The sequence below is a fragment of the Sinocyclocheilus rhinocerous genome, unplaced genomic scaffold, assembly GCF_001515625.1.
Source record: "Sinocyclocheilus rhinocerous isolate Xijiao unplaced genomic scaffold, SAMN03320098_v1.1 scaffold1473, whole genome shotgun sequence".
Classification (NCBI taxonomy): Eukaryota; Metazoa; Chordata; class Actinopteri; order Cypriniformes; family Cyprinidae; genus Sinocyclocheilus; species Sinocyclocheilus rhinocerous.
Genome location: NW_015638582.1, coordinates 72,534 through 83,286, shown reverse-complemented (window position 1 = coordinate 83,286; position 10,753 = coordinate 72,534). Strand labels below are relative to the sequence as shown.

At 36.0% G+C, this 10,753-nt stretch overlaps 1 protein-coding gene across 1 annotated transcript in view; it reads right to left on the bottom strand.

Annotated features, from left to right (window-relative positions):
• Positions 1-888: 888 nt before the first annotated feature.
• The window catches only part of LOC107749888 (aspartate--tRNA ligase, cytoplasmic-like), a 26,669-nt gene continuing 16,804 nt past the window's right edge, over positions 889-10,753 (bottom strand). The window contains exons 7-15 of the mRNA XM_016565112.1: positions 8,395-8,506; positions 5,537-5,671; positions 4,021-4,168; positions 3,336-3,482; positions 3,192-3,234; positions 2,167-2,247; positions 1,964-2,075; positions 1,705-1,776; positions 889-1,365 (exon numbers count right to left, since the gene is read on the bottom strand). Of these exons, the coding sequence (XP_016420598.1) occupies positions 1,274-1,365; positions 1,705-1,776; positions 1,964-2,075; positions 2,167-2,247; positions 3,192-3,234; positions 3,336-3,482; positions 4,021-4,168; positions 5,537-5,671; positions 8,395-8,506 (942 nt within the window). The 3' untranslated portion in view covers positions 889-1,273. The remainder of the gene's footprint in view (positions 1,366-1,704; positions 1,777-1,963; positions 2,076-2,166; positions 2,248-3,191; positions 3,235-3,335; positions 3,483-4,020; positions 4,169-5,536; positions 5,672-8,394; positions 8,507-10,753) is intronic.

Below are 10,753 nucleotides of genomic sequence, written 5' to 3'. Positions count from 1 at the left end.
GAGGAATATGTCTTCAGAGCTCTTTCCCTCTATGTTGATATCGTCCAGATCTTTATCTTCCTCCTGCACATCACAGGACGCTCTTCCGAGTAAACAGATAAACACGTCGGAGCGTTTCTGTCTCAGAGACTGATCTTTCTTTGAGCTTATCTTGACTTTTTCAATCACATGGATCTCAAATATTACCTTCAACGCTACTGACCGTTATTAAAATGATTTTGTTGTGTTGTTTATTATGTTGTTCCACAGATGTTGCTCATACTTTTACCAAATTGTCACTTTATTTACAATAAGCACTTTGTTTTTGTAACGTTCCACCTGTTCATTTGCATTTTGAAGAGTCTACTGTAAAAGCGTGAGCGTGTACTAAAACAGTGATTTGATTTATGTATTATCAATGTTTAGCCTATAATGAATTACCATTGTGTATGAAATGTGCTTTATAAATAAACTTGCCTTGCCTTGCCTATAACCTGAAAGGAAATAAAATGAAGAGAAACTATCAACAAATGTATGATGACCAGTGTTGGGAGTAACGCGTTACAAAAGTAATAATATTACAGTAGTATATTACTTTTTGCTGTAACGCAGTAATATAACGCATTACTAATAAAATTTGGGTAATATTATTACTCGTTACAATCTCAGTAACGCAAGTTACAACAACATATTTTTAATGTATTACATTTTGGAAGTAACTTGCCCAACAGTGATGATGACTATTGGCTATAAAACAGGAAATGAACTACATTGGCATTTCACAACAGAAAGTGATGTAATATTAACCTTCAACGGTTGGGGAATCACTTAGTAAGTGCTTATGATTTGAAGCATAGTCAAGAATATATGTACAACATAAAAAATCATTTTCGAACTTTCCGAAGAAAAATACTCAGAAACGTACCATTTAGTTAATTTATTGTGCATGTACTGTTTAAATTATTTGTTAAAATTCTCAAAATCTTGGTGTCAAGGAACATCATCCGTAGAAAAACACCTACATGTACAGTATGATTTTAATAATACATGTCACAATATCACCTGTATTATATAGCAGTTAACACCGATTCCCTTCAATGTACATTAGTTTTATCTAACATCCGTAATGTTGTGTCTGGTGATAAGTATTATAAAAGTGGCTGAATTTGTGTCGGTTAATCATCATGGCACTTCCACATCCTGGCACGTCCAGATCCCTGACGGCTGGGTGTCCGAGAGGTTCTACTGCTTCAGGCAGGACGGGAGACGAGAAGCCGACTGGCTGCTTTAATCTTTATGGGGTCAGGCGTTTAGGGTCACGAGGGAACATGGAGGTCTGACGTACATTATGTAGGCCGAGATAAAACATGGTCACTCTCTCCAGACCTAAGAGATGGCAGACATTTAACATCATACACAAGTCCCATAGATATTTTTAAATGAGAACTAAAACGCAGAAACTGAATATTTTAGGATTTCCAGTCATATGATTCTTCCGAAATCAATCTAATCTGCTGATTTGGTGTTCAAGAAACATTTCTTATTATCAACAGTTAAGCCACTTAATATTTTAATGACTAGAAAGTTCAAAAGTACAGTATTTATTTTACAAAGCAATCTTTTGTTACATTATAAATGCCCTGGCCTTAAATGACCCAAAACCTTTAAACAGTAATTAGTCTGCAGAATAGACTGTTTCTAAGATTGTAAAAAAATGTTTATTACCTATGCCACCGCCAGCATGAGGAGGAGCTCCATAACGGAACGAGTCAATGTAGGCCTTGATCTTCTCCAAGTCTGTAACACAGAGCAAAAAATGTATCATCTATGACAAAACAGACTTTAGAGTAGCCAATATTTACCATAAGGATGAAGTACAACGTGTTGTAATTCAAATGCATTATAGTCACTCCGCATTCTGTGTATTCCTGTTTATTGGAGCATCACTTTTAAGAACACGGATGCTGTGTTTCAGTGTAGTTACCGATGCCGTGGTGCATTGCTCTTTCAGTGAGCAGCTGGGCATCGTGGACTCTCTGAGCTCCAGACAGGATCTCCTCTCCTCTCATGAACATGTCATACGAGTTGGAGTATTTCTGCAGGAAGAACATGTAGGGTTTGTTATGAACCATGTGGCGTCTGAATAAAAAGTGATGTATTTAGATCTAAAGGCTTCTAAACACTTACCGGGTTGTTGGGGTCAGGCATGGTGTAGAACGGCCTTACCGCCAAGGGGTATTTGTCCAGCACATAGAAGTCAGTGTCATACTAAAATAAACACAAAGATGTGTTTAATTTATATGTGCCATATTCCACTCATTTGTACAAACATATTTGTCCTGGTTTCAATATTTCTGGAGCTAAAAACATTGATCATTTAGATTTACAAGGTCATTTAACACTTTCTCTGACCTAAAGCAAACAAAGGTGTCACAAACAGACTTCAGAATGACCCATTTTTTGCAGTTACCAGAAATTATCTGGGTGGACTGAAGAGGGAGCTTGAGAACATTAGAGTATGTCTGCTCTTTTATTTCAAGGAAAATCAGAAAATGGTGTAAGATATATTTATATATATATATATACATGTTCTTTTAAGTTTTCTATTCATCAAAGAATTCTAAAAGAAAACAACTTTGCAGTTACCAGAAATTATCTGGGTGGACTGAAGAGGGAGCTTGAGAACATTAGAGTATGTCTGCTCTTTTATTTCAAGGAAAATCAGAAAATGGTGTAAGATATATTTATATATATATATATATATACATGTTCTTTTAAGTTTTCTATTCATCAAAGAATTCTAAAAGAAAACAACATCAATGTTTCCACAAAAATATTAAGCAGCATTGTTTTCAGAATTGATAATATTAATACATGTTTTTTGAGCAGCAAATCAGCATATTAGAATGATTTCTGAAGGATCATGTGACACTGAAGACTGGAGTAATGCTGAAAATTCAGCTTTGCCATCACAGGAATAAATTACTGTTTAAAATAATTTTTACTGGAGTAATAATGCTGAAAATTCAGCTTTGCCATCACAGGAATAAATTACTGTTTAAAATATTTTTTTAAAGATTTGTTGCATTTTTAATCAAATAAATGCAGCCTTAGTGGGCATAAGAGACTTCTTTTAAAAACATTAAAAAATCTTTCCCAGCACGAACTTTTGAACAGTAGTGTATATTATTTATGTTTAAAAGATCTTTTACCTTCTCTTTCACAAGACGACCAAGCAGCTTTTCATTAGGTGTGCTGAGGAAGAAAAAATAAAGTGATTACAGATCTGTTCTAAAACGTTACAGATTCCCTGTGTGTGCAATGTGGGAAATTCAATCAAAGAAAGCCACGCTGACCTCAAATCTTCTTCATCCCCCATTTCCACCCCAGCAGCTCTGAGCATTGCCACTGCCTCCTTATACTCCAGTCTCAGCGTGGGCTCCAGGAACTTGAACGGCTCACTGGGATACTGCTTATTCACCGTCTGGATCTCTGTCTGGAACCTGGAGTGCATCCACATCACAGACACACGATGAGAGAGAATAAGTAGGCAGAACAGAGATTTGCATGAAATGTGGGCCCAAAATTCAATTGAAGGCTTCAAATAAAGTTTCTAAAGTGATTCTCAAGGCTTCCATTAAATCATCTCAGTTTCATCTTTCAAATACTATTTTCTACACCATTAGTGGGCAAATGTTATTTTTCTCAATGCTGGTCAGGTTGTTTGTGATGATTGGATAAATCATTAATGAATTCCACATAAAGAGAATGCTGGGTCAGATTTCCATTTGTAAGTAACAGTAAAAGGCTTCAAGTATAAAGTAAAAGACTTGCAGTATTAACTTGAGCACTAGATGGCAGTGTATATCCTTGTTATTATAAATCACATGAATGTGTTGGCATTTCTGTCACGTGAAGAAACTACCAATGGAAACTCATGTGACTTTATTCTCATGTGATTTGATTCTTATTAAAAGGAAATAGGACTTCACTAAATTATTTGCAAATTTAAAGCCATGTTGAAGGAGTCACATCTCTTACCGGTCACGTAGTCCCTTAAAGATCTGAACCATGGTGTCAGTAATGGAGTCAATGACCTCATGGTAATGGTAATTGAAAGCCATTTCAATATCCAGCCCCACAAACTCGGTCAGATGGCGATGAGTGTTGGAGTCCTCAGCCCTGAACACTAGGAGAAACATTTGCATAGTCAACTGAGAGATTCACATTCATAGTAACCTCAGTATTTAAATTAAACCACTGGGCAATTAATTTTAAACACTTTACTATTGTTCACGGCTGACGGAAATTTCCCATCATGAAATAAATAACAGAGGCCCCCATTTTCAAAAATCAAATTGCGTTACAGTGTTATTATAGTTAACCAAAACTAAACTATTTAAATGTTTTTGTTAATTTAAATAAAGCAGAAATAAAATAAATATAAATATTAGATGAAAAACGTAAAATTAAGCTTTGACAACTGAAATAAAATACGTTTATGTACGTCAATTGGTAAAAACTAAAAATAAACAGAAAAGCTAAAAGAAATATAAAAAAACAAATGACAAACACACAACAAAATGACTGAAACCTAAACTAAAATTAAAGTGAAAACTGAAACTATAAAACTAAAAGCTAATTTAAAATATTAATAAATTCTCTATCCACCTTTTTCTTCAACGCGGAAGTAAGCCTATGGGTGAGACTTCCGGTTCATTAGCCGTTATAGATAAATAATGAGAAGAATAACAACGTGCAGTAAACGGTAAAACTGTTTGCACTACAAACCAGTGTGTTCATAATTAAGATAATACATTAAAATAATATCATAAGACACACAAATTTTCAATATCAAGCAGCAAAACGAACTATTTTGTACAGCTAAAAATGGCTGGACGCGGATGAGACCGGAAGCTAGACCCATAGAATTTACAAATGGCCGCGTCCATTTTTACGGCAAGAAAAAGGTGGATAGTATATAAATAATTCTAAAACAACACTAAATTTCCTTGTAGCTAAATTTCTAAAATGCTACTTTTTCAAATTTTAGTGTCAAACAACAGGATCATCAATAATGTCTTGCCCAGAATCAGACTAATGCACTTGTTTTGAACATTTCCAGGTAAAAGAAAAAAAAAAAAAAGCTGTTTCTACATTGTGACTTCCCATCAGCAGAGGTCCCTGATGAGCTGTATTTTTCTGAAGTCTTGCGTCCCACGGCTCTGCTGAAAGTGTTTGATATTCTTGCTCTATTCAGTGTGCTGCACAGGAGGGATTTCTGTGCCCGCCAAATGCACCAAGAATGCAATCCGTCTATTTATCCTGCAGTATGTCCTGATCTGCATACTGGCAGGGAGGAGATACTGGTGAAGGTGACCTCTACAGATAGATGTAGAAATACAGCGGCCAGATGCTTTTGAGGCTACAGTCTACAGTATATGATTGCCTCTGGGTCTTCTGGATTGTTTGCTATCAACCTTAGATATGACCTGAGGATGGGAACAGCATATTACAGGGAAGGGAAGAGACAGGAGGCTGTATTTTAATGCTTTACCTGGTCCGACACAGAAGACTTTGTCAAAGTCAGCACAAATGCACATCTGCTTGTAGAGCTGAGGCGACTGGGCCAGGTATGCACTGGTTTTAAAGTAGGAGACGGTGAAGACATTTGCTCCACCCTCGCTGGCAGCTGTGAACAATACACAAAGACATATGCACTGTGATAATAGGTATTATTTTGTCCGCAGATGTGAGGACAGAGAAGTGCTAATAATTCTCATGGTAAGTATGGTCATCATAAGAACATGATGTTCTATAGGGCACGTAGAGTTGGGTGTGGGCACCGGATGTCATGCGGTTTTACTGAAAGAACACAATGTTGATCTGTTGAGGGTGGCAGATCGCAACGAAGGCGGCAAAGTTTAAATTTGAAATGCGTCACTAAGGCTTTTTCTGATTGGCTGGTCGGGCTACAGAGGAAATGAAAGTAACTGTTTTCCTTAACAGCGAAAACCACATAAACACAACGGGGGGTTTTGCTGAGAGAAAGTATTGTAACACCACCAAGACCTTTACTGACGTAATCCCTAGTCTTTAAAATCATTGGTGGACTAAAAAAAGCAGCATATTTAAGAGGTGGTTGAAGTAGTTGAGCTACATCATTTTGGCGCTCGACTTCCATCAACTCTAAAGACAGCATCCTGATCAACAAGCAATCATTCAGGAAAAAGTAAAAGTATTAAGGGGGGGGTATTTGTTTTTTATTAGATTTTTTAAGGAATAGTTTTTAAATAAATTAATCAAATATAATTTATTTTACATTCCCTCCTGTCATTACAAAAGTCATTATTCTTTCATTATACCAATAAAGTTTGATTATACCACTAAAATGAAAGCTCCTTTCTGCCTCAAATTATAACTTAATAAATAAAAATGTAACAGTGACCGTATAATTTACAATGCAACTTTATATCTCAATTTGCTTGTCTTGTTTTAAACTTTATCTCACAATTATCTCTCTTTACTTTTTAAGGTAGAATCAGTCTTCCATGGAAAATGAAATGTTTTGAAATCAGTAAATTATGATTTATACTATCAAGCTCCAAAAAGGACAAACGTTTGCAGTCGGTATGATTTTTTTTTTGAAAAAAGTCTCTAATGTTCACAAAGGCTACGTTTATTTGATCAAAAAATACAGTAAAACAGTAATATTGTGAAATATTATAACCGTTTTTTTTCTATTTGAATATATTTTTTAAATATCATTTATTCCTGTGATGGCAAAGCTGAATTTTCAGCACCCATTACTCCAGTCTTCATTATCACATGATCTTTCAGAAACCATTCTAATTATTACCGATTATCAATGTTTTAGTGGAAACTTTGATATTTTTTCAGGATTCTCTGATGAATAGAAAGAGCTGAGAAAGCAATCAATTTGCAGAGTTTCGAGTCGAGTCAACAGAAGCAGGCCCTGAACTCTTCACAAAGACTGTTCATGAATCCCAGCAGATCCGACAGCTCTTGGTGTACCCACCATCTCAAGAGTGCTAACATGGCATCCTATCACTGACTGGAAACATATCTCCTTAATAAACACCACTTTTTCTTCAGCCAGTGTTTTGACAGTGTCGCTGTCTTTTTTTTTACCTCAGAAAATGAAAAAGTATCAATCCTTGAAATTGAAATTTTTAGAGACTGAAGGTGCAAAGAAGGAACAATAAACTAAGTTGGACAGCGTGAGCAGGAAATCATTCAGAAGGCTCAGTGTGTGAGGACAGAGATAAGACCTGTGCTACTCCGTCCCTGCAGTCATGAATACAGATACTCCAGTGTGAACATGGAGACAAGATCATTTGCCTCATGTCATCTCAAATGTTCTGTGAGATTAAAGTCATGATGAACAGAAGTAGCGACACATCTTTCTTCTAGATTGTGATGTACATCCAAATGAAATGGATTATTAAATTACAGATTACTGAATATGATCTTACAGTCAGCTATAAGAAAGCCTGGGTTTAAACTGACTAAATGGTTGGAGAAGTCTGGCATACGTCAACAGACAGAAGTCTGTAGTTTCACCTGAAGATGAAACATGCATGGATGAATTGTGGCATTCGAAAAGACATTTAACTGCCATAATATGGCAGAATTCAGCACAGCCCGGCCTTCATTACATCATTAGAAAAGTTGTTTCAGAGGTGGATTTGTTTTGTTTTGATAAAACATGATGAAAACAGATCATGATGATAATTTAACCAATTTGTAAATTAATTGCTTCTATCGTGCTATTATTTGTGCTTGTTGCTTAAAGGGGTCATATGATGCAATTTCAAGTTTTCCTTTCTCTTTGGAGTGTTACAAGCTGTTCGTGAATAGATAAGATCCCTAAAGTGGCAAAGACTAAAGTCTCAAACCCAAAGAGATATTCTTTATAAAAGTTAAGACTGGTCCACGCCCTCCTAAAACGCCTCGTTTAAACACGCCCCCACATGTCTACATCACTGTGTGGGAAGATTTGCATAACACTGCCCAAATGTTCACGCAAAGAAAGGAGGAGTAACTTTATTGTTGTTGCCACCGCCATGTTGTGAAGACGCTGTGTGTGTCGTTAGGCATAGAGGAGAAACAATAATGCACAGTATGTGGAAAATAATGTGATTTTTGAACATTAAACCGCATAAACCCATTTCATTACAGCAAATACATAGCAACATCATATGACCCCTTTAATCTGGTCAGCACATATTCATTTTCAAAAAATACTTTTTAGTTTCTCTGAAAACATAAGAGCTTTGAGTTTTGATATGCAAGTAAATAACTAGTGAACTACTCCTCTGACATTTCTTCAAAGTTATGCAGAGAGATGTGAACAAAAGGAGAGAGATGAAGTGCACTTGGAGAAGGCCGTACCAGAGATGATTTTGGGGGTCTGGATCTCCACAAAGCCCTTGTTGATAAGCGTGTCTCTGAAGAGCTGACATACGCCCGACTGCAGCCTGAAGATGGCCTGGCTGGTCGTGGTCTGTGAAGGAGGATGCATGGTTAGTAAACAAGTTACGTAACCTGTTTGTTTGGGTGTTGCCAGGGAGCAACTTCTCTTTTTATGCCGTTTAACACCTTGAAACCTCTGCTTTGCACTGTGAAGGTTACGCAAGTATCTCTGTAGAAGTTCTGGAGAAAACATAATGCTAGATCTCAAAAGACCTCTTTTTATTATGTTCTAATAAAATCTCTCTGGCAACTGAATATATTCTGGTCATTTTTGTCAGAGATACAAATAAATTAGGTCCTCTTCACAGGACCAAAGGGACAGAGTACTTGCAAAATCAATCTTCAGCAACAATCAGACCTCCTGAATCCTCTGGTCTCAAACAAAAAAGCTTTCTCAGCCTGAATTTCCCATGAATCAGATGACTGATGACCCGTGATATGGGCCACGTTTCCTCTTTCTTCATGACTTACAGAGAGCTCGCATAAATCCTAGAGAAACAAACAGCTTCTATCTCAGTATTTCAAGGATCTTGTTTATTGGATTTGATTCAGTTAGGACAGACTCACTTTTGCAGACAAGAATTCATTGTGATAGAATAACATTAAGATTTCTGTGGAGATTTAAGGTAATTAGATGTAATCTGGTTCCATGTTTGTAGTTTTATAACCACATTATAAACCTCCACTCCCCTTAGGGGGATTTTAGACCCGTAAATAACATGTAAATTACGCTGATCCAAAAGCTAGTAAGCAGTCTTGCAGTGCACTGCCTATATAGGCAGCCACCTTCTATTATTCTAATGAAGTATGACCGATTTGATAAGCAGCAACTCTGCAGACAGATCTACAACATGCATGTGCATAAACTGGACTGGTATCAAAACAGCTGTTTTTGCATGATTTGACATGAAGAGGCTAAATTTATGATACTATTATTATCAGATTTTATTGCTGCTTTTAAATCTAATTTTGACATGCAGTCTTGAAAAACAGTTTAGAGTTTCTGTCGTCAAGCAGATAAGAGTTGTACTTACTGTAAAGGGTGTTAATCAAGATTGTTACCGAATGAAGTGACTCTGGTTTGAACTTAACATAATAAATACTAAAAATAAATAGCAGACATAGATAATGGGTAAAATAGGTAATTATTAATTAGATGGAACTATACAGTTTTCAGTACTGAAAATAAGTACACAGGAAGTTTGGGGTCAGTAAGATTTTTCATTAATTAAGGTCACATTTATTTGATAAAAAAAATACAGCAAAACAGCAATATTGTGACTTATTATAACGATTTACAAATAACTTACTATTTTAATATATTTAATAATGTAATTTATTCCTATGATGGCAAAGCTGAAGCTTCAGCATCATTACGCCAGTCTTCAGTGTCACATTATCCTTCAGAAATCATTCTAATATGCTGATTTGATGCTCAAGAAACATTTCTCAAGATCTATCTATCTATCTATCTATCTATCTAGTCACAATGCATTCTGGTATTGCCCTCTTTGCAAAACAAAGTTTGTCATAAAAGCATATCTTAGAAGGCCGTATTAATTGGCTGCCTTCCTTTTAGAAAACTTTCGTGTCTAGGTAGACAGCTTTGGTTTTGGGGGAAAAAATGCCCCAAAAAATCCATATTATCATTAGTGATTTATAACTTTGAAATGGGTTCCTAAGACTTTTGACTAATGAATTTGAGTAGTTTAAAAAATCATTAAATAAAGATTGCACTTACTAACAGCAAAATTCTAGTAATTAAATATAGCTGAATGCATCTATAAAAGTTTAGACTTCATATAAACATGCAAAGGTCATGGACATGACTGTGGGAAACCTGCAGAAATTAAATGTTTTTTAAAATGACAGTTAGTCTGATAATTTATGACCATAATGCAGTAAATGTAATTTAAACAGGACAACAGTACTTCCTCTTATTAACATGCTAGTAAATATCAAGAAGTCAACAGATTAAAGGGGTGGTTGACTGTTTTTTTTCTAGGCTTGATTGTGTTTATGGGGTGCAGTCTAACATGTGTTAATCCTTCGTTTAAAAAAAAAAAAACGCATTATTTTTCACATAATTTACCTTTATTCCACACAGCTCTGTCCCTTCTCTGAGAAACGGGCTGATCTTTTCCTGTTTTTATGAAGCCCCGCCCTCAGAAATAGGCGATGGGCTCTGATTGGTTAGCTAGCCCAGTGTGTTGTGATTGGCTAAACCGTCTCTAGTGTGCGTCTAAACGTCCCGCCCCTCAGCTCAGCGGCATGTGCT